Here is a 25,093-nt window from a genome sequence, read left to right on the forward strand (position 1 = left end):
TGGGGTTTGATGCTCTCAAGTAACCCATTGTCTGTTCCTCAGCCTTCTAGAGCTCTGATCCTTGAATAGACTCTTGGAATGATTGTGCTTCCCTTTGTGACTACTCTGTGTGCTGCTGAAATGGAACTGAACCTCATCTCCCCACCCAGCCAGCTCAGGAGTTTCGCTTGACAGGACTTGGTTTGAATTCTGGTTTTACCACTTACTAGCTGTGTGATCTTGACAAGTCACTAAAATTCTCTGAGTCTCAGTTTCCCCATCTGTGAAATGGGAATAAAAATGGCTCCTATATTATAAAGTGGTTATGATAATTATGTGAAATAATTTATCTATCAAGTACTAGGTACATTAAGTGCTTTCAAGACGTAAGTTCATTTCCCCTTCCTTTCCCTTTACACTTGGGCGGCCCAAAGATCTCCTGCTCTCATTTTAGCAGGGGGCTTCATACCATCTAATGTCAGTAGTAGTAGAGTGAGAAGAAGGAGAAATTGGTACATGGAAAGGCAATGAAGAATGGTGGCTTTTTTTTTCCAACCCCATGCTGGCTTTGCAGTAGAGATATTTTGATGTAGCCAGTATACCAAAGTAGGAAAGGTATTCAGATGCTGGACAGCCCAAGGTGAGAAATATCTACTAAGACATGATGACAAGTATGTGAAAATATGTCTACACATGCATATATTTAATGTGAAAATAGAGGCGCACATTCATATATTTTAAAAGTAGAAGGGAACAAGGAAAACCGAAAACACTTTTGTTAAGATGGTAGAAATATGTTGTTGTAACATTATCTTAATATTGTTGTGACTGTAGAGAGGAGTCCTCTTTCCCTGACATACTTAAATCTCCTTACCCTCTTTCCCAAAGAACAGCAGGAGGACAGGGTGCTGGAGTAAAGGGAATTGCACAGTGGGAATAACATGCCCCCATCTCATCTGTCCTTCTGCCCAGCCTTCCATTAACCATCATGATCTACCAGAGGCCGGAGAGCTTCCTTTCTGTGGTGCTTCAATGCCCTTGCATCATTAATATCATCATCTCTACTCTTCTTCTAGGAGTGGATCTTATGAGGGAGGTATGGAAGAAGTTGTGCATGCTTAGCTGTCAGTCCGAACCTTTGAGAGCCAGCAGGGGACAAAGGCAGCAATCACTGTGTAATACTCTGGACTTTCTTGGCAGGTGAATACTGCTATGCATGAGGCAAAACTTATGGAAGAATGTGACGAGTTGGTAGAGATCATCCAGCAGAGGAAGCAAATGATTGCTGTCAAAATCAAAGAGACAAAGGTAAAGCACAGCGCTTCAGTGAGGCCAAGGCAGAGTTGACTTTACAAATGTCAAAGTTTCATCCCAATGATTCCAGTTTAAACTTGGATCATGAAAGCAAGAAGAAATGAGGTTGTAGGGAGGGAGGCAAAGAAGCAATGTTTGGTCTAGTGCTATGAAGCCACTAAAAATGATGGCAGTTCTGGGGTATTGGAAACATCCTATATCTTGACCTGGTTGGTGGTTACATGGGTGTGTATATAAGTGCAAAAAATCATTGAATAGTACACTTGAGATTTAGGTGCTTTATTGTATGTATGTTATAAGTCAATACAAAAAGAAAAAAGAAAAAAAAGTTACGGGAGAAAGGTGGGCCAGGATTATGGAAGGACCATGAATGCCAGTATAAGGACTTGGGGCTTAATCTGAAAGGCATTAGGAAACCATTCTAGTTTCTTAGGAAGGAGAAGACTGATTGATATGGTGGGGGTGTGCAGGATAGATCAGAATGGGACGATGCTGAAGTCAGGGAAGCGAGTTATGAGGCTTATGGAATGATTCTTGGTATGAGTTGATGAAAATCTAAACCAGGGAAGTGGCAGCACAAATGGAAGGGAAAAACATAACAGGCATTGCTAAAAAGGAAGTGATGGGAATCATCAACTGATTAGATATAAAAGATGAAGGAGAGAGGGAAGACTTCCAGACTTTTAACCTGGGAACGGAAGAATCGTGGTCAAGAAGGTCAGGTGTGAGCCTCCACGCACCTATATGGTTTTAAGCTGGTTGGTCTGCTGGTCAGTGTAGTGATTATAGGCTCGTGCTGTGTGTACAATGTGAGAAGTTGTGAGAGCCTGGAGTGATGACTTTGTGCCGTGCTGGGTGGTTCCAACTAACACAGGAATTGAAGTTTCTGAGAACTCAGATCTGTGAACACACAGGTATGCGTAAAGATACTTAAAGAAATATATACATAGAAATGTAGATAGAAAGAAAAAGGAGATACTTTTTATTAAACATGTATGTGAAAATATATTGACAATAAAATGGACACAATGGTGATCTCTGGGTGGTAAGGTTTCTTTTTATACTTTTTATTTTCTAAATTTTTTATAACGAGCATGCATTGCTTTTATAATCAGAAAAATTAATGTTATCAATAAAAAGAGGAAGTAGGTAACCTAGAGTCTATGACTGTGTGTGTCACAGGGTAAGTAAGTGGTCTGTAGGTGGGAGGAGGGGTTGGCAAGACAGACATAGAGGGTAGGGTGAGGAGGTGAGTGGTTCGCACAGGGACCATGGGATATTAATAGGCCTTATTTTTAGAATCACTGCAGCAGATCTCCGTCATGTTGTTTTATCGTTTTTAATTAAGCACTTTATGTTTTACCTTATTTTTCTTTTGCTAATTCCTTTAAGGTTATGAAACTGAGAAAGTTGGCACAGCAGGTTGCTAATTGCCGCCAGTGTCTTGAACGGTCAACAGTCCTCATCAACCAAGCTGAGCATATCCTGAAAGAAAATGACCAGGCACGGTTTCTCCAGTCTGCGAAAAATATTGCTGAGAGGTGAGTTCCTTATATTCTTTTGACATGCCTGCTCTTATGAAAAGGGGCCAGCTTAACGTCGCTTACTTCTGTTCAGGCATGTATGTAGCAGCTGCCACCTGAAGATTTTACCAGCTAGGTAGTTACTAAGCCTGAGTGGCAGATTGCCCTGTGGATTTCTGGCAGCCTTCTCTCCGTCTCTGCAGCCTACCAATTCTTCTAATGCACAGTCAAGCATGTGCCCTAGCTATGCCACAGCTCTCCTCTGCCCACTCAGGGCTGGAGCTTTCTATGTTGGTGTTGGAGTAGAGGTAGAGAAACTTTTGGCCACATTGATAGGTGTGTGCCCTTCCTAAGTCTACATGAAGTTTCTATGGTTTTCATTTAGTTATTCCTCATGTAAATCCTTTAGAGCAGTAATTCTTATGCTTTTATTTAGTCAGTCACCCCTTTGAAAATTTGATGAAAGTTATGAACCCTCTTCCCAAGGGAAAAAATGCGTGTAAGATATATACACATAAAATTTTGCATACAATTTCAGAGGACTCATGAATCTTTAGAAATCCATCTATACACCACTTGCAAACAGTCTGAGGTCTAAAGCAAGACATCGTTCAGTCACCAAGGCTTCAAGGGGCTACAGGGGCTCATTAGGCCCTTATTTTGATTTGATCTCCTTATATCTCCTTCTCATTCATTGAAGACTTTGGCTCCAGATTTACAGTCTTCCTTTCTATTACTTCTGGCATCATTCTGGGTGACTTTAGCAGCATCCACATGGCTGACCCATTCTGGCTTCTTGCCATCCCCTCCTCCAGTGACCTCTGCTCCACTTCATCCACCCACTTCCATGGCCCACATCCTCAACCTCGCCATCACTCAGAATTACACTTAAATCATAAATTAAAACATCTCACTTTCTAACTACAACCTCTGTACTTACAGTTGTCTGTTTTTCTTCCAGTACATCTATTCTTCACCTTCATTGGGACTTCTAAGTCCTGACTCCTACCTACCAGCTACCTACTGTTTTCACTTCTTTGTTTGGCCTATTTAGGGTCTGTGATTCCTCACTTCAGCCAATCTCTTTTCAATATCGCCAGTTCCCTTGCCCCACTCTCTTTTTATCATACCAACCTGATAAAACCCAAAACTGAATAAGCCCAGCTATTCCCACCTTTTCTCTGCCTATATTTGAGTTGCAGAACCCTGCTGGAGAAAATCACATAACCAAAGAAGTTGGTACTACTGCACCACAAATTTATGGCTTTCAGTCTCACCTGGGCCCTCGGTACTGACCTGAAATCCTTCTGTGTTGCTCTGGTCAGCTTTCTTTTTTCCTTGTCTCTATAATGGTTATTTCAAATTATCTGTACTCAACTAAAACTTCCAACCCTGCCACCTTCCTACTCATGCTCAGCAAATAACTTTACCTCCTAGTTTATAGACAGAGTGGTAGGTATGAAATGATAAATTCCTCAACTTCTCATACCAAACTGCTGGGCATAGCTACATCCACATCCGTCACTTCCACTTTCCTTCTGGTTATAATGGAAGAGATGTCTCTTCATTTGTGCTTTGGCCACATGCCTCTTTTATTTCATAGCTTCAATTTCTCCCCCTTTCTAGTTGACCTCACATCTACTTTTAAACCCACTCATGTCTCTCCTATCTAAAAAAATAATACCCACAACTTTCCTCTACCTCATACCCCTCTAGCTATTGCCCTGTTCCTCTCCTTTCCTTCATAGCAAACTTGATGAAATACTTTCCATTTCCTCACCTCTAATTTACTCTTCCTAAACATTTAAAAGTTATTTATATTAAAGTAATAATAAATTAAATAATAATAATTAAAGTACATAGTTAAAAATCAGATATTACTGATAGTTATATTGTAAGAAATAGCAGTCTTCTCCTCACTCCCAATTTCTGTTCTTCAATAATAATAATATTGAGCATTTACTTTGTGTTGGGCATTATTCTAAGCCTTTGTAAGTATTGACTCATTATCACAAAAACCTTATGAGATAGACGCTATTATTATCCCCATTTTACAAACGAGAGAATGAGACTCAGAGAGATTATGTGACTTGCCTAAGATCACGTAATTAGTAAGGGGGGGAGGCAGGATTCAAACCTAGGGAGTCTAGTGCCATAGTCTAGGCTTTTACAATAAATCCAAGCAATTTCACCTCTATTAGGTGTTTCTATTGGCATGACCTTTACGTTTCTAAATAACATCCTTTTATTACTATTTTTTTTTTAATTCAGACATTACCAATTGACTTATGCAAATTTGGAAAAATTTCAGCCATTATTTCTTTAAATATTTTTTACACCACCTCCTTCCTCTCTTGCGAGGACTCCAATTACACGTATATTAGGCTGCTTGAAATTGTCCTCAGCTCACCGATGCTCTCTTCATTTTTTTTAGTCTCTTTTTCTCTGTGGGTTTCATTTTGATAGTTTCTAATGATATGTCAATTTCACTAACCTTTTCTTCTGTAATGCCTAATCTTCCGTTAACCTCTCTAGTGTATTCTTCATCTCAGATATTGTAGTTTTCATCTCTAGAAGCTCAACTTGGGTCTTTTTATATCTTCCATATCTCTACTTAACATATTTAGCCTTCCCTCTAGCTTTTGAACATATGGAATACAGTTATAGTAACTGTTTTAATGTCTTATTCTAACATCTTCATCAGTTCTTGGTCAGTTTCAATTGGTTGCTTTTTCTCCTCATTATGGGTTGTATTTTCTTGCATCGTTGTGTGTCTAGTAATTTTTGGTTGGATGGTAGACATTATGAATTTTATCTTATTGGGTGCTGTATATTTTTATATTCCTATAAATATTCTTAAGCTTTCTTTTGGGACATAGTTAAGATACTTGAACATAGCTTGATTCTTTCAGGTCTTTTAAGATTTGTTAGATGAGTTCATAGCAGTGTTTAGTCTAGGGAAATTTTTCCCCACTGCAAGACCCTTCCTGAGTGCTCTACTGAGTGCCCCATGAATCATGAGATTTTCCAGTCTGACCAATGGGAACAGACACTATTCCTGCCCCTGTGTGAGCACTAGGGATTGTTCCCTCTAATCTTTTTGGGTGACTCTTTCCCTGGCATTGGGCAGTTTGCTCACATGCATATATTGATCAATACTTTGCTGAATACTAGAAAGGAACTCTCAGAAGGTCTCCAGAATTCTCTCTGTGCAGCTTTCTTCTCTCTTGTACTCTGCCCTGTGAACTCCAGCCAACTTATCTCCCTAGACTCTCAGCTTGTGTTCTTAATTAGGGACTCCATCAGGCTCCACCAGATTTTCCCTTCACGTACCATTTTACTCCCTTAATTTTGTTGGAGCAAATTTTCCCATAGCTTCCTAAGAAAGAGTATATGGGAAGCAAATTTTTGAGAATTTTTTGTTCGAAAAAATATTTCAAATTTATTTTGACATTTGATAGGTTGAAATAAATTTCTCTTATAATTTTGAAGGCATGGCTCTATTGTCTCCTAACTTCCAGTGTTGTGTTGTGAAGTCCACTGCTAGTTTGATTCTTGATCTTTTGAATATGACCTATGTTTTAAAATCTGAAGCTTTTAAGGTCTTATCTTTAATCTAGTTTTTCTGAAATTTCGCCAAGATATGCCTTGGTGTGGGTCTTTTATGATTCATTTTTGTTGGGCACTAAGTGGGTCTTTCCAATCCAAGCACTACTGACTTTTAGTTCTGGGAAAATTTCTTGTATTATTTGCTAATAATTTCCTCACCTTTATTTTCTCTCTTCTCTCTTTCTGGGACTCTAATTAGTCAGATGTTGGACATCATAGATTTTTCCTCTGATTTTTGAAATCTTTTGTTTCCCATCTTTATCTTCTTGTTCTATCATCTAAAACGTTTCCTTAATTTTTCATCCAATCCTTCCATCATAATTTTAATTTCAGCATTCATATTTTTATTTATAAGAGCTCTTTCTTGATCTTTCTTTTTTAGCATTCTGTCCTTGCTTTGTGGATACAGACTATTTGTTTATCTTTCTGAGGCTATTAATGATCATTTAAAAAGTTTTCTTCTAAACTGCATTGTCTTGGTTTCCTCCAAGTTTCTTTTCTCTGTTAGTTCGTTTTAGTTTCTGTCTTTTCCTAAATGTTTGGTAAGCTTTTGGCTGCCTGTTTAATTTTGAGCCCTAAAGGGTGACTGGAAGATCTGAGGGATTGGGAACAAAACAATTTGTTGCTTGGTGAGTTTTGCTGTAGGATTATAAAACAGAATGCCAGATTTTTATTGAGGGGACCCCAAGTGTCACTTCTGTAGGTGTTTTCTCTTGGGTCGGTTATCCCTGGAAGGAATCCACCAATCTCCTGCTTCTGGTGGGGGTGAAGGGTATAAGTCTGGCTGCCACCATTCTGGGAGCCAAGCAAGGAAAGGGAGCTGAGAGTTTTAAGACGGCCTTTAGTATAGCATCAAAGCTCTGCAGAAAGGAAACCTCACCTCTCCTACTAGGATGAGGGAGCGGTAGTCTCTGATTGAGTGGATCTGGGGGTCTAGCTGTTCCTCAGGCAAACTTTCAACTGTCTGTAGCACTAAATCAGCTTGATGTTGTTGGCTGCCCAATCCAACTTTCTCTGGTCTGTTGTTGGTTACTACTCATCCACCCCTTTTTAGCTTCCAAAAATTTGCTGACAATCTCTCACTCACTGGCATCTCTTTTTCCATTCCCTTTGTCTTTGTGAGTTTATGACATTTTATTCTTTGACTTTAATTTCAGTGGGATTTCATGAAAGCAGAGATAAAACATATATTTAAACCACTGTATTTAATATCCCCACTCATTCTTCAACTCTCTGAAATGTCTTCTGCCACTACCACACTATTGAAAGTGTTCTTTCCAAGGTCACCAAATGAATACCTTGTTGCTAAATATAATAGATATTGCTTTGTTTTTTCTTACTGTTTCATCTTACCTGGTCTCTCAGTAGGATTTGTCCCTACTGACCATTTTTACTTGAAATTTCTCTGCTGTTAGCTTCAACGAACACTCCTGGTTTTCTTCCTACCTATCTGGTTTCTTTTGCCTTTGTGAGCAACTCTTCCTTGACCTATTCCTTTAATGCTATTGTTCTTTGTGATTCTGTCTTAGTTTATTCTCTTTTCTCACTACACAGTCTCCCTGTTGCAAACTTATAGCTCCTAGGGCTTCAATTACCATCTAGATGTTGATGATTTCCAACTCTCTATCTAAATCTTCTTTTCATAGGCTCAGATATAGCCTATGGGGTAGGTGGAATAGATGACTATCTATGTGGTATGGCTTGAGAATCATCTACTCAACTTAAATGTCATTCTCAATGGTCTCTCATAGGGTCTAAAATTCATCCCCACCATTATTTATTGTAGTGTATTAGCTGGGAGAGTTATTCCTTCCTCCTTACAAATGAAACTTATATCACTCCTAATAGAGATGAAAACATTGAGAAATAGCTAATGTTGTGTTTTGCTTAAACATAGAAACACAGACACACACACACACGTACATATACCCCAATGTCATTTTTAACTCATCCTTAACCTTCCAGCCACTGTTAACATTTAGGAGTATAGTCTCCCAATATTTATATATGTATGTATATATTTCAAAAACATAAGGTTATGCTGTATATCCTGCATTTTACCCTATGTTTGAAACTTAACAATATATCACAAACTTTTCCTGTCATTGGATATTATCGTATAACCTAATTTCCAGTGACCTGTTAGTATTTTCATCTCTTGATGTATAACACATTACTTAGCTCAGACCCCAATCTTAGACAATCAGGTTACATACAGTGTGTTGAGTGCCCTTGTAGTTGTATCTTTGTATATATCTTAGTTATTTTCTTAGTAAAAAATTTATGAAGTAAAACGCATCAAATAATATTTACATTTTAAACTGTTTTGATATTTAATGCTAAATTTGGCCTCCAAAATTTGTATCAATTTTAGTCCTAATAGAAATATGTAGGCATTATTTAATATAGGCATGAAATGCTCCTATATTGTCATTATTTATCATCTTAAATGCTATCTCATTTTAATTTATGTTTCTTTGATTTATCACATAGTTTGGCTTTTTAATATACTTGTTTGCTATTTGTTTCCATGTTTTGTGAATTAACTCTGTTTTGCCGACACTCCTGTCACCACTTTACTTTTTGCTCATTCCTAGACACCTTAAAATCTGATCTGCCTCTAATTTTGACCCCTTCCAGTGCATCCACTGCAGCCAGAGTACTCTTCTTAAAACATACATTTGAGCATATCACTCCTCTGCCTAAAATGCTTCAGTGGCTCCCATTGCTCTTAGGATAAAGTACAAAGTTTGTAACATGGCCTACAAGGCCCTGCATGACTTTGCCTAATTCTTCAGCCTTCAGGCAAGAGAGAACACACACACATCCAGAAAGTCTTTGCTCAGCTAACTCCTATTCATCGTGTATGTCGTTGCTTAAAATGAAGTTCCTCTGGGGAGATTTCCCTTAGTGCCCAAGTCCCTGCCAGGTGACTCTTGTGTATACTCCACTCCCTTTGTAGCGGCACTTGTGTTGCCTCTTTATTGTCTTTCTCTTCCATGATCTGTGAGCTCTGTGAGGTCAAGGACCACAACTAACCTACCACAGTGCCTGGCACATTAGTTGTGCTCAGTAAGTATTGAATGGACGGATGGGTGGCTGGGTGGGTGGATGGATGGAAGGAAGAAAGAAAGAAGGTTGAGGAGGCTAGGGAAAATTTCATGAGCCAATTTTCTGCCTTACCTCTTGCCCTAAAGAGGTTGTGTCTTCTTACTCATAAAATTCTGGAAGATTGGCTACTCAGTGTGAGACCTTAAGATTGCATTGAGTTAGTCTTTCATTTGTTTATCCTGGCCTGCAGTTTATTCCTGAAACATCTCTATTTTCAGAAACAGCCAAGAACTATTGTTGGTAGATGTGTAGCAAGGTATATATGCATGAGGATGTGTATTTGTTTAACTCCTCATCCCCTTACAACTAATTCACCATAAAAGTTTTCACTCTGGTCTTCCTAGAATGAAAGATTCCTAGATTCAATGCCTCTTCCCTGCACTCTAAGCCACATGTTGTTGCCAAGTTAATGTTTCTTTCCGTTCTGTCATTTGCATGCTTAAGGATCTTCACTGGCTCTGATTCAGAAGGTGTGACACAGGCCTTAACATGTATGCTTTGCTCAAAGCTCCCCAAGATAATTCTGATGTGTAACCGTAGTTAAGAATTGCCAAAGTATATACAAATATACCTTAATTTTTTTTTTAAAAGGAATTGTCTAAATGGTTAAGGGTATAGAGTTTAGAATTTAATGAACAGGGCTTCAGTTATATTTCTTTTTTTTTCTGACCCTTACTAGTTGTGACTTTGGGCAAATTAATTAACCTTTATATGTGTCGCCTTTCTTATTTACAAAATGGAAACAACATTTACTACATAGGTTATGGTAAGGAATAAATTCGATAATGTATGTAAAGTGCATGCATGGTGTCTTGTATATACTAAATGCTCAATAAATGTTAGCAGTGTGTTGTTGTTGTAATCATTCAGTTATTGATTCAACATTTATTCATATTTACTACATGTCCAACACTGTGTTAGTGACCATAGAAGATATAAGAGGTACAAAATATGAACCCTGCTCTTGAGACCCTTAGAATTAGTTGAGGAGATAAAACTAGCATAGCATTATACAATTAGAGAATAATAAAATTAAATGTAAATGTTATAAAAGATACAATAAAGTATAGCATTTAGGGGAAGGTTTTAACCTAGACCCAGCGTGCTGGCTTATTGATTAACATAAAAAAAATAGAGGGGGAGAAAAAAAAATCTCTCAAACTGCTCTTACCAAGCCTTTGGAGGTCTAGTTTTGATGCTACCAGCCAGATGGGAAATGATGCAGAGGGAAAAAAATCCTGTATTTTCTTCTCAAAATTAAGACAGGATGGAGGGGTGTGTTTGAGGGGTGAACATATGTGAATAAATATGGTATAACTCTTAATTGGTGCCTTATGAATAAAATTTAAATGGTTTCCATTGCAAAAGCACAGATATGATATTTTTCACTTAATGAACCAAGCCCTACAAGTCATTTTTTTCACGTTGTTAAACCAGAAATCAAACACTGGATAAAGCTTGCAAACCTATTTTGATGTATATTGATGTACTTTTCTCTCTTCCAGGGTCGCTATGGCAACTGCATCTTCTCAAGTTCTGATTCCAGATATCAATTTTAATGATGCCTTTGAAAACTTTGCTTTAGATTTTTCCAGAGAAAAGAAATTGCTCGAGGGGCTAGATTATTTAACAGGTGTGAAAATACTGTACTTTCCTTACCATTTTAATCCTTTTGTTTTTGGTGTGCTTTTACTCTAAAATAATCTGAAAAGGACAATATTTATAATGAGAATGCTTTTATATCCTTTAAAATGATACACATATCTTTTTAGATACATTTTAGTTCATGTAACAAAAGAAAGGTGACTTGTCAAATATTTCTGGGGACAAAATGGGTATCCAATCCATACATAAAGGTAAAAAACAAGAAGTTGCTGATGGATTGCTCCTTACAAGCCTATCAGCAATATATTGTCGCTTGTTATGGGAGTAGAACTCAGGTGGCAGTTATGGAATATTAGAGAATGTCCCACGTGGGTACAGGTACCACTCAAATGGTTTTAAGGGCACTTAGGAATTAGCAGATTAGGAAGAAAAATGTCAGAAATATCTGGCTTGCAGAGAATTTTAGAAAATGAGAGATGCAACCAGCCTGTAAAAAATGCTGGCTACCTTCAGGATTGTTGAATGATTATTTCGTGAGAAAAATATGCACACACAATAACTTTGTGTTTGTAGTTACTTTTGTTAATATATTAAATAGCTGTCATTTATTGAGCATCAACTTTATGCCAGACACTGTATATTAATTTTATATCATGAATCCTCACAACAAATCTATGAGGTAATTATCATCCCCATTTTACAGATGAGGGAACTCATATTAATTTGCACTTGGCTATACTGCCAAAAATATGTAATAAAACATTTTGAAATAAAAAAATAGGTTGAAGGTCATGTAATAAGAAAACCATGTGACCACTTCGCTCTAATATCTACATATGTGTTTGTACAGGCAGAGTAGACAATTGGGCAATTATTTCAATAACTTAGGCTTTATCTTTGCCTAAAATATCTTTATCATTGAAGCAAAAGTGGTTTGGGGGAGTTTGAGGTCTCAGCACTTGGATTTAGGTTGTATAGTACATGCAATCTATAGCTTCTTATTAAGAAAACCTTCTCTTCATGAGATGTTGGGTCGGGCAGCAAGAGTAACAATTTTAAAATTCCAGAACAGAGAATATGCTTTCCTTACCCTCTTTTCCACCTTTCTTTACAGCCCCAAACCCACCATCTATCCGAGAGGAACTCTGTACTGCCTCCCATGACACCATTACAGTCCACTGGATCTCGGATGATGAGTTCAGCATCAGCTCCTATGAGCTTCAGTACACCATATTCACTGGCCAGGCTAACTTCATCAGTAAGTCATGGTGTAGTTGGGGCCTGTGGCCAGAGATAAGGAAATGTAAGGAAGCAGTAAGCTGCTCAAGATTGGCCGGGGCGCCACGAGGCAAGTGTTTGTAAGACATGTCAGGTTGTTTAGTATAGTGTTTCGTAGACAGTATAAGCTCCCTTAGGGCATTGCAAAGACCTTACTGATGGGTGACAAGCAAGTTGTGTATTTCTTTGCTGGGCAGTCACTGAGGACACTCCCATTTGTTTATGTAATCTTTAGCCTTTCCTCAGTTAATCCATGTCACTCCACTCTCCCAAGTCAGAACACAGCTCGGAAGTCATTCCTGGGTAGCTAAGCCACCATCATTGCTGATTCTGTGTGTGTGAACATCTCTCTCCTTGACTCTTCTTCCACTTCATTGTCATGGTAAAGTACATTATGTTCAAAGACTACTACTTCCTTTACTGTACCCATTTGTATCAGTGAATATAGTGACAAGCCTCCTGCCTCTGTCACTCTTCCCTTTAACTCTTCTCCCTTTACCCCTTCTCCCTTTCCTCCAAGAATTACACCAAATATAAAAACGTGTCGGTGGGCCATAAAATGAAAGATATTCCAAAAGCAGTCATTTAGCTTACGTGTTATGGTTCAACCTTCTGATGAATTGGAGTAAGACAAGGCAGAGTAGGAACTTAATTCATTGATTGCCAGACAAGAAGGGTCAAGCTGCAAGTTTCCCTCAATGTGCTGGAGAAAAATGGCAATGAAAGCAGAATTAAAGCTGGATTCAAGACTGGAACTGATTCCCACTCTAAGATTGCATCTGCATAGCTGCAAATTAGTATTTTCTTTTACTTTGTGTTTGTGCTTCTGTGTCTGACTTCATAGGCCCACATGAGAGGAGTTTTTCCAATGAAACCCTCCTGATAGGCTTCCTTTTCCTGTTTTGTGACAATTCTGTGCCACGTGGTGGGGTGGAGAGGTGAGAGGACATTTGGGGTCAAACTCTAAAAAACACTTGCCTTGTGCAGCTCCCATGTAAGCCACTTGGCCTGGGTAGCTGTGTTCTTGGGTGTTTCTTCAGGTTGTGAAGTCACAAACACTAAGGCCTCCCCCCACATGACTTGTCTGCACTTGTCTCTCCTGCTCTGGGAAGTCTTAGAGCCAGCAATTGTGCTTCTCCTTCCTGATATGGGGAGAGCAGTGGTATCCTGGGAGTTGAGAATAAGTCCAAGAAGTGACAAAGATCTAATGGCTGTCACTTCTATTTTCAAGGAAACGTAGTCCTTTGTAAAGAAAAGCTTAAAGGATAATTCTTTTTGTGTGTGTGTGTGAGGAAGATCAGCCCTGAGCTAACATCAGTGCTAATCCTCCTCTTTTTGCTGAGGAAGACCTGCTCTGAGCTAACATCTATTGCCAATCCTCCTCCTTTTCTTTCCCCCCAAAGCCCCAGTAGATAGTTGTATGTCATAGTTGCACATCCTTCTAGTTGCTGTATGTGGGGCACGACCTCAGCATGGCCGGAGAATCGGTGCGTCGGTGCGCGCCCGGGATCTGAACCCGGGCCGCCAGTAGTGGAGCACACGCACTCAACCGCTGAGCCACGGGGCCGGCCCTTAAAGGATAATTCTTAATAGCAATAGGATCATAGCTTCTTAGAATTAGAAGAGACCTTAGAAGTCATCTAGTTTAATCTTCTTCCCTTCTACCAGACACCCAGTAGATGATCGTCCTGTCTCTGCTTATTTCTAGTGAGGAATAGCTCACTTTTAACAAAACAGCCCATTCAATTGTGCAGCTATAAATAATTGTCAGTGATTCCTTATAAAAGGCCTAACTCTTCCTCTTCCTAGTAAATAATAATGACAATAATAATTTACATGTGTATTATGCTTTGCCATATACAAACACTCCAACATGCATTATCTCATTTAGTCCTCATGAGTTCTTACTTAACCTTATGAAATAGATAATATTAATTCTGTTTTATAGATAAAGAAACCGAGGCTCAAGTTAAATGAGTTGCCCAAGGTCACAGAGCTACAAACTGTTGGAGTCAAAATTTGAACCCAAGCCTGTCAGACATCAAGCTTAATGCTCCTTGAATTAAAGTACAGCTACCAATTAGTCCAAGTCCTGTCCTTTGTGCCTCACTAACAAACCTGATCCATCTTTCACATGACAGTTCTTCATTGTCCCACTGCAGAAGACAGCTGGATTATTTCTCTTGTACATTAGCTGGTGCCCCCCTGCCCCATACTTGTATTCCAGGAGCCATGTTGACTACTGAGTGAAAACTGAGCATACAGTCAGCTGAAATCCCCAGGTATTCCAAATCCTGTTCCTATACAGTTGAGTGTCTAAACTAAATACAACACTTTGAATTTATCCCTATTACATTTTATCTGGTTAGCTTTGGCTCCTCAGTCCAGCCTGCCAAAATCTTTTTGAATCCAATCTCTGCCTTCCGTTTACTTTTCCCCCCAGCCTGCTTTCTATGTCTTCCTCCAATCATTGATAGAAAAGTGGAATGGGACAGGGACAAGGGCAGAGCCCTGAAGCAAAATTTTGGATGGTAATGGGCAGATAAGATGAAACTATTTTACTAGGAATAAATATTTATGAAGATTCATCCCAGAGGCCTGCCAGTCTGGCCTGCCACTGTTGACTGAACCTTGGTTCTGAGAGCTGCTTTCCCTTCAAGTTTTTCCACATTTTCTCTTTTTTTAAGCCACTTTAGTGAGGTGCAATTGACATACAAAAGGTTGTCCATCAACAGATGAATGGATAAAGAAAATGTGGTATATACATACAATGGAATGTTATTGAGCCTTAAAAAAGAAGAAAATTCTGCCAATTGTGACAACATGGATGAATCTGGAGGGCATTATGTGAAGTGAGATAAGCCAGACACAGAAGGACAAATACTATATGATACTCCTTATTTCAGGAATCTTAAAATAGTCAAACTCCACATTTTCTTTAACCAGAAATTTCTTCCCTGTTGGTTAGAATTTTGTCTGGAAAAGTAGTTCCCCTTATTTTTTTTTCAACTGTTTTCCTTCATTTTTAACTTTCTCCACATCTTATCTATGATTTGAAATGGTCACAAGCCAATAATGTTTCAGATGATGCTGTTAACTGAATAAGAATTTCAACAGATGTTTGGATGACTGTCTTCCCCATTACTGTATATCTTTCCTCTGTTTCAATTTGGTGTTTTGTGTTATGAAAGCACTGGCTATAACCTCTGTCTGGCCAGGTAGTCTGTAACATACTGCCGCAAAGATATAACTTTTGTTTCCCCTCCTTTTCATTCTCATGCAGATGCTTTCCACCACACATTTCCACTCAGGTTCATGGATTTCCATATTGTGGTCTTTCCCTTTTGAACAATATATCCTTCCATTACCATAATTTAATTATAAATCTCATTTCACCAAGTCTCAGTGATACCCAGAGGATCATATATTTACCTTTTTAAAATTTGGAAATGTCTTCAAAATTACAGAAATTTTCAAGACTAGCACAAACAACACCCATATACTTTTTTCCCCAGATTTGCCTATTGTTAATATTTTGCCCGATTTCCTTTATCATTTGCTAGCATTCTCTATCTCTGTCCCTTTTCTTGGAACCATTTGAGAGTAAATTGCATACATCATGGCCTTTCACTCCTAAATTCTTCAGTGTATGTTTCCTAAGAATAAGGAAATTCTCTTACATAACCATGGTACAGTTATCAACTTCCAGAGATTTAACACTGATGCAATACTTTTATCTAATCCACCATTCATATTCCACTCTTGACTGCTGACCTGCTAATATCCTTTATAACGTATGAAGGACCCAATATTGTCCTTTACAGACTAAGATCAGGTATTGCATTTGTCATATCTCTAGCCTTCTTGAATCTGGAACATTTCCTAAGCCTTTCTTTGTCTTTAATGACATTTACATGTTTTTTTTTTTTTTTTTGAGGAAGATCGTCCCTGAGCTAACATCTGCCAATCCTCCTCTTTTTGCTGAGGAAGACTGGCCCTGGGCTAACATCTGTGCCCATCTTCCTCCACTTTATATGGGACGCCACCACAGCATGGCTTGACAAGCAGTGCGTCGGTGTGCGCCCGGGATCCGAAACAGCGAACCCTGGGCCACCACAGCGGAGCGTGCGCACTTAACCGCTTGCACCACCGAGTCGGCCCCAGACATTACAGTTTTAAAAGTGCCCTTTTATTTCTTTATTATACTGTTCTTTCCTTTGGGTTTGTCTCAGGTTTCCTCACGATTATATTCAAATTATGCATTCATGGCTGGAATACTACGTAAGAGGTGTTGTGTCCTCTTTAGGACATCACATCTGGAGGCACATGATGTCCACTTCCCCTTCACTGGTGGTGCTGATTTTGATCACCTGGTCAAAGGTGTTGCCTGATTTCTTCACTGTATAGTTACTCTTCTTCCTTTTGCAACTAGTAAGCATTCTGTGTGGTGATACTTTAAGACTATGAAAATATCCTGCTTCCTCACCAAATCCATCCCACCCTCATTCTTGTTTTAGCATCAGTCAGTAATTCTTGCCTGATCCAATATTTACTCTGACGATTGCAAAATGATATATTTTTTTTTTTTTGTGAGGAATATCGGCCCTGAGCTAACATCCGATGCCAATCCTCCTCTTTTTTGATGAGGAAGACTGGCCCTGGGCTAACATCTGTGCCCATCTTCCTCCACTTTATGTGGGACGCCGCCACAGCATGGCTTGACAAACGGTGCATCGGTGCGCGCCCGGATCCGAACTGGCTGACCCCAGGCCGCCGCAGCGGAGCGTGCGCACTTAACTGCTTGCGCCACCGGACTGGCCCCCAAATGATGATTTTTTTAACTGAGCGTTCCCTCCCGTGTTTACAAGTTGGCACTTGGCATTTTACTGTAAGCAAAAGCCCCACCCTCCATTTGTTTATTTATTTATCTACTTATCATTATGGACTCATGAATTCTCTTTTTTTTTTCCAGTGGTTTATAATTTTTTACTGCGCTAACTTATTTTGGTGCTTAAATTGCCCAGATTTAGCCAGTGGGAGCCTTTTAAGCTGACTCCAGAGTCTTTATATTCATTCTCCCATCATTTTCTGGAGCACTTCCTTACTTTCCAGGATAATAAAAGGTTCTAGGCTCATTTTGACTATATCCTGCCCCAGCCTTGAAATCAGCCATTTTTTCCAAGAAACCTGCTTCCTTTTAGTGTGAGAATGGTATTAGAGACCAAGACCTGGGTACTAGAAATACACACATACACCCACATATGTATCCGTATGCACACATGACACACACACTTGACATATGTGCGCGTATGTACGCACATAAATATATATATTTTAGAAATCATGAGTTCATACCAATACCTCCATTCCAGTCCATCCCCACAGGTTCTTTCCTGCCTTCTCCCATTCCACATTTGTATGTTCCTACTTCCACAATGAGAACCCTGGCTCCCCACAACATCAACACATTACTCATTTGCTCAATCCTGTAATACATCTAAAATAGTTTCAGAATTACTTTGCCCATACCACTACAAAAACAAACAATAATTCAGGATTTGTCTGCAGTTCTCCCCCTGCCCCCATCCTCTTGGTGTGGTTGTTTTTCATTTGCAATGCACTTGGGTTCATTTGTTTCAGTTTGCCTTCAGTTTTAGTCCCCAGTCTTCCCATTCATATTGATTTCATTTTAATTTTTTGAATTTGTAAAACAACAGTATGTTTCCAAAAGGGAAAACTATGAAGTATACTCAGAGAAGTGTCAGTCTCTCTCATATCTTTTTAATCCCGTTCCCCCACCCCTATCCCTTGTAAGTAACCAACTTATTATTTTCTGGGTTTTTCTTCCTGTTATTGTTGTTTTGTAAATCCAAGCAAATATATGTATGTTTTCTTATTTGTCTGTCTTTCTTGCAAAAAAGGTAGCATGCTTTATATGCTTTTACAATTTGCTTTTTTTCTAGGAAGATTGGACCTGTGCTAACATCTGTTGCCAATCTTCCTCTTTTTTTTTTCTCTTTTTTCTCCGCAAAGCCCAGGTACATAGTTGTGTATCATAGTTTTAGAGTTGTAGTTGTTCTGTATGTGACACCACCTCAGCATGGCTTGATGAGTGGTGAGTACATCCACGTCCAGGATCTGAACCGGGAAACCCCGGGCTGCTGAAGCAGAATGCACGAACTTAACCCCTACGCCACTGGGCCAGCCCCTACAATTTGCTTTTTTCAATTAATAATATGCCCTGGAAATCACTCCATATCAGTTCATAGAGATCTTCCACATTCTTTTGTTTTGTTTTGTTTTTGTTGAGGAAGATTCACCCTCAGCTAACATCTGTTGCCAATCTTACTCTTTTTGGTTGAGGAAGATCCACCCTCAGCTAACATCTGTGCCAATATTCTTCCATTTTGTGTGGGTTGCCGCCACAGTATGCCTGACGAGTGGTGTAGGTCTGCGCCCAGGATCGGAACCCGCGAACCTGGGCTGCTGAAGTGGAGCATGCCGAACTTAACCACTATGCTACAGGGCCGGCTCCCTCGTCATTCTTTTTTTTATAGCTACATGGTACTTCATTGTTAAGTTTGTTATGTTTTATGTTTTGTATTGTTGGGAGTATATCTGGAAGATCATATATTTTTGTATTTGTATTGAAATTTCATGCACAATTTATGATTCATACTGTGCATTGGTATGTAGACAGCCAAGCCCTCAAACATTGTTCCTGGCCCTCATCCTTCTTATCTTTTCCTAAGAATCACTGAGCATCTCCACCAATTATTCTTCTTTCTATAGCATATCTATTTGCCCTCCATTATGCTTCTTTTCCTAGTTTTAATTTAGATTTTTTTAACCTCCCCCCAAATTAATTATAAAACCCTCATGATCAAATCACTTTCAAAACACTCATTATTATTTTCAATTTTTAACCTCACTAAACCATTTACTAGAGTTGCATAGAAGTGACTAAATTCACTGCTCATTTTCCTTGCCCTGTCTTTTTTAGCCTCTGGTAGAATTGTGGTTAAAAAGCTGTAAACCAACTGAAAAGAAGAGAGAAGTCTAGATCATCCACAAACTAGAATGTCGATCTTTCTTTTACGAAAAGTTAGCCAAGTACATGTTTTTAATTATGTACATTTTTCTCTGTTTAAGTCAATGTTTATGGTCTAAAGAGTTTCAAAAGCAGAAACCTAGATCTCTGATCCCTTTCCCTACTTGAGAGGGAAGAAAGTTCCAGACAACAATGTGTTCCTGGACCACCCAACTTCAAATGAGTATTGGAATCAGAACCAAGAAGGGGTAAAAGTGGGTAGTGTCAAGTGACGAGATGCTATTTTGCTTTGGTTATCATGGCATCTCCTGGCTTCCCTATGATACCTTAGAGCCCAGTTAGTTTTGGAAGTAAGGGTGAGGATGGGGTGGGAGAGTTGGGTCAATGAGCCCTGAAAGGTTCACTACCTTGCAGAGACAAAGGAACATTGTTATGCACCTTATGAATTGTGATGTAGTGGAGAGAACACTGGACTAGGATTAAGGAGACCAGGGTTCTGCTCTCAGCACCATCACCAGCTATCTGTGGCCTTGGGCAAGTCACTTCTCTTCTCTTGATCTTAGTTTCCCATTTGTAAAATTATGGAAATATAGTGTCTGGGTGTCCTTTCGGCTTGGAGATTCCATGTTCCTGTGCTCTGCACAGGACCTCTCCATCCATACGAGGCCAGACTCAGCTCTCAGAAGATTGGACCTTTGGGGTAAAGATCTAGAGACTCCATAAAAGAGATGATTCTGTGATTTTGTATAGTAGCTTTTCCTGTATTATTTGGCAGAAAATTGAAATAACCTAACTTTCACTGGTGGTTACATTCAATTACCAGAAGTGAGGAGCCTCGCATAAGCCTGGATCCATGGGAGAAAAGAAGTAGAGGAGGTTCATCTCACTATGTCTTCCAAGACTCAAAAGAAAACAAAATGAAATTCACTTTTGGGAGGGCTTATGATGAATTTTCAGTGTGCTGCTCATCCTGTCTCTATTACCTGCTGGTTAACATCCTTGTCTTTCCCCATGTTACAGGCCTGTATAATTCAGTGGATAGCTGGATGATTGTACCCAACATTAAACAGAACCATTACACAGTGCACGGACTCCAGAGTGGGACACGCTACATCTTCATTGTTAAAGCCATAAACCAAGCAGGCAGCCGGAACAGTGAACCTACCCGCCTAAAAACAAACAGTATGTTATGGTGATTCCGAAAGGAGAGATCACTTTTTCCCTCCATGCTAGGGAGTACACTCAGCCCGAGCAGGCACCCACGGCAGTGCAAGAGAGCAGAGGTACCCGGTAGAGGAACTTTGTAGTTTGTGCTTTGGGCAAAGGGTTTCTTCGTGCCCCTGGGAGATAATGTGGACACAGAGATATACATAAAATAGCTGGTGCCTTGGGAGGATATTAGTGAAGGGTTTTTCTTTGCACCCCACCCACTTCCATGCTTGGGGGACAGTTGAGTAAAAGAATACTATTTGTGATAATCTGGTAAAATCCTACTGCAGAGAAACCATACCTGCTAGGAATGCTTTTGACTGCAAGTGACAGAAAATTCAACTAACTTAGCTTAACAAATAGTTAGTAGCTTAAGCAAAGCACTTTTTTCTCTCTCTCACATAGCAAGAAGTTTGAAGGTAGGTGGTTCAGGGCCGGTGCAGTAGCTCTGTGATATCATAAAAGACCCAGGCTCCTTCTCCCTTTGTGTATTGGCTTATTGCCACATGGTCACAACATGGCCACTGCAATCTCTAGATGTAATATTTCCTTTCAAGATAGGAAGAAGGGGGAAGGGGTTGGTATACATGATGGTTATCCCTTTTATCGGAAAACAAGCACTTTCCCAGAAGCTTTCCCCACCATGTCTGACTTCTGCTTCTATCTGCTTCCATCTTATTAGCCACTCCTAGCAGCAAGGGAAGCTAGGGGCTTAAGTACTTAGCTTTTCTAGCCTCTATAGTGAAAGTGGGTAAGAGAGAAAAAGTAGGGAATGGGTGTTGTGTTCGCCAATGGTGTCTGCCACAGACTCATTTTGTATAATACAGCTCTTGCCATACCCTAATAACTGGTTTTGTCATATGACTTGTTGTGAATGATCCCACACAACAAATATTTTCTCTAATCATTGATGATGCAACAATCACTCTAACAAATTTACCTAATTATATATTATTTACATCTCAGTTTTAAGAGGGCAAAACATTGTCCCATTGCTGAGTTATTCTCAGTTCTTTTTTTTTTTAAATTTTTTATTTATTCAGTTCTTTTTTTGATCTGCCACTAAGCAGCAATTATCTCATCAATTCCCTCACTTTGTCTCACCTCAAACACTCCTTCCCCTAAAATCTGCTCAAATCCCAGACTACCCAATGAAATAAAGCAAAGTACAAAACATATTTTGGAACGTGAGACCCTGACAGCCCCCTTTTAAGTTGATAATATATGAAGAGGGGACAGCTTTTTCTTATTTTATTAAAAACAGAGGCTTCTGGCCTGCTTTCTTAATATAATCTGAACAGCAACCAACTTGCACTGACCCAAGAATGATCGTCATATGGAGGCTCCTCTGGTAGTGATGGTCCTGAAGGACGAATTCTTAAACACTTCCTCATTCATTTTCTTTTTTCTACTTTTTTCAGGCCAACCCTTTAAACTGGATCCCAAAATGACTCACAAGAAGTTGAAGATCTCCAATGATGGATTGCAGATGGAGAAGGATGAAAGCTCTCTGAAGAAGAGCCATACCCCAGAGAGGTTTAGTGGCACAGGGTGCTATGGGGCGGCAGGAAATATATTCATTGACAGTGGCTGCCACTACTGGGAGGTGGTCATGGGTTCCTCGACATGGTGAGTGGAGCCTACTTCTCTTTTCTCTTCTCTCCCCTGTTGTTAGGTTCCTGGGAGGTTCAGTTCTGTAGCACAAACATAATACCAGTAAGTCAAAGTTAAAAGGCATGCGATGAAAACCACTCCTAGAAAACTTTGCCAGTGTTTTCTAATAAAAATCATGGAAAACATACTGAGCTAGGAATTGGAAACTACTACATCACTCTAATTGCTAACTTTTTAAAGCTCTAGTGGTATCAACATTATGGATCTAAATGTAAACTATTTAAGGAAGAAACATGTATTCTGTTTCTTCTATATTCCGTATGGTGTCTAGCACAACCCAGATCATTAGTAAATGTTTATTTCTCTCTCCTTTCTACTGTCTCACAGGTATGCAATTGGCATTGCCTACAAATCAGCTCCCAAGAATGAATGGATCGGCAAGAATGCTTCCTCCTGGGTCTTCTCTCGATGCAATAGTAACTTCGTCGTGAGACATAACAACAAGGAGATGCTGGTGGATGTGCCTCCGCAGTTGAAGCGTCTGGGTGTCCTTCTGGATTATGACAACAACATGCTGTCTTTCTATGACCCAGCTAACTCTCTCCATCTTCATACTTTTGATGTGACCTTCATTCTTCCAGTTTGTCCAACATTCACAATCTGGAACAAATCCCTAATGATCCTGTCTGGCTTGCCTGCCCCAGATTTTATTGATTACCCCGAGCGGCAGGAATGCAACTGCAGGCCTCAAGAATCCCCTTATGTTTCTGGGATGAAAGCTTGCCATTAAGTTTCAACAGAGCATATAATTCACTGGCTCTCCAGTTCAGCAGTTCTTCCCCTCCTAAACCTCAGTTAGTGTCCAATATCCGAGATACAAAAATAAAGTTCATTTGAAGCATCCAAAATAACTAGATATTATAGATTTAATTTTTGTGCATTAAAACTTGTATTTGAGTTTAATGTATTGAGTTTCTCAGAACAAATTATCTGAGTAGTGTGCATTCAAGCCATTGGAGAAGGAATTTAACGAATGCCTCTCGTCATTGGAGAATTAAAAATTCCCAGTGATTTAGGAGTATAAATGATATTGGAAGCAATTAGGGTAATTCTAGGTACATAATGTAGAAAGATGCTCTGAACAAGGGGCTAGCCAGCCAGAAAGGGAGGGGTGTCAGCCTTTCTAGTACTGGCCACTTTGGCCAAGTAGAATTTTGAAATGTCAAATGATCACATATTATATGTAGCTTTTGATAAAAACCTAAAATCAAGGATTTATTATAAAGCAAACGTATGTGTATATATAATATATATATAAAATGAATAAATAATATGTATTATATATTCATTTTATAATTATATATACATAATAAACTTTTTAATTTGCTCATTTGAGTGAGAAATATACTAGAAGGGAAAATAAATTATACCATCCATTTTTGTCCCCTAAAGGGAACATCAAAATCAGTTAACATTTCTCCCCTTCCTCCATTTATCCCTCCCTCCCTCCTGTCACACACACATATACATGCAATAATGACATAGATGGTGGGAAGAGCTCTAGGTTGGATTAGGAAATATTGGGGGACAAGATTGCACAAGAGATGCTATTGCTGGATAGAAAATTGATCCAGGTAGAAGTGTTATATGTAGCAGTTTCATTGAGGCTACCTAAAGGAGGAGATTCGCCTGAATTGTTAAAGATTCCATCACAGAATATTTCAAAGAAATATAGTTTTATTACTCTCAAGTGCATACAGTTACTAGAATTAGGCTAAAAAAAAGAGTTGCCTAATGGAGGTTCTTTATGAACCTGCTTTATTTACTTAGTAAGAATGGAGTGTTATAGATGCAAGAACTATTTGCACATAAATGTACTTGTATTTTCAGATAAAACACTTCTAAAGTGCTTAAGAATGCCTGAGAACAGTTTGTTCTTAACCTGTTCTTAAATAGGTTAAATAATCATTCCTCTTGCAGTCTTGTTTACACTGTTCATCTGCTTAGCCAACACTTCATGGCAAATGCAGATGTAAGCTTCATCCCAGTCCTCATCACTATCGGTGAAGGGAATCAAGCTGTATGGTCTGTGTTTTTGTCAGTTCCACAGCAGGAAGTGGGGACGTCAGAACCAGAGCTTTCTCCTTTCCAGGAGCTAAGTCTGCTTCAAGGACTCTACTTCTTGGGAGTTGTGAAAATATTACTGTTGTACAAAGTGGTAGCTGTAACAAGCCCCCAGATTGGAGCCGTGAAACGATGCCCAACTTCTCCCCTCTTCCTTTCCACCACCATGGTGGATGTTCTTCATTAATTCATTCAACAAACTACTAGATGCCAGGTACCACGCTATTGCTGACATACTGATAAAACACAGTCCCTGCTGTCAAACGGCTTACTATTCTGTAGGAGAGACAAAGTATCTATATAAATCCCCAAAATTACAGTTTTGTATTGTTTGTTCACCTCACGTGGAAAGCAGGACTGATGCAGATACAGATGGCAGTCTCCAACTTACCTATCTAGTGGCCAAGTCAGCTTTTTGGTTTTAAAAGCCATATGTACTTCTAATCAGGAAATGAGCAACCTCATTAAGATTCAGAAGTGCTGGGAAATAGTTGCTGTAATGGGAAGCTCATAGCCTTTGGACTAAAATAATCCTAGTTCCTCTGCCATTTAGTAGCAGTGTGACCTAGGGCAAGTACTTCACTTCTCTGAGCCTCTGTTTCCTCTTCTGTAAAATAATACCTACCTCATGAGGCTGTTGCAAAGATTTAAATAGATAGCACATGTAAACTGCCTA

The 25,093-nt window shown here is 39.2% G+C and overlaps 1 protein-coding gene across 6 annotated transcripts in view; it reads left to right on the plus strand.

Annotated features, from left to right (window-relative positions):
- The window catches only part of MID2 (midline 2), an 82,360-nt gene extending 58,783 nt beyond the window's left edge, over positions 1–23,577 (plus strand). For 2 of the 6 annotated variants that reach the window (XM_058536469.1, XM_058536465.1), the window contains exons 4-10: positions 1,180–1,287; positions 2,686–2,834; positions 11,042–11,169; positions 12,256–12,489; positions 20,491–20,652; positions 22,101–22,308; positions 22,681–23,577. In XM_058536469.1, coding sequence (XP_058392452.1) covers positions 1,180–1,287; positions 2,686–2,834; positions 11,042–11,169; positions 12,256–12,489; positions 20,491–20,652; positions 22,101–22,308; positions 22,681–23,083 — 1,392 coding nt within the window. In that variant the 3' untranslated portion in view covers positions 23,084–23,577. The other 4 variants (XM_058536467.1, XM_058536466.1, XM_058536470.1 and 1 more) reach the window with 4 other exon arrangements.
- The last annotated feature ends 1,516 nt before the right edge of the window (positions 23,578–25,093 follow it).

The sequence above is a fragment of the Diceros bicornis genome, chromosome X (assembly GCF_020826845.1).
Source record: "Diceros bicornis minor isolate mBicDic1 chromosome X, mDicBic1.mat.cur, whole genome shotgun sequence".
NCBI classification, from domain to species: Eukaryota; Metazoa; Chordata; class Mammalia; order Perissodactyla; family Rhinocerotidae; genus Diceros; species Diceros bicornis.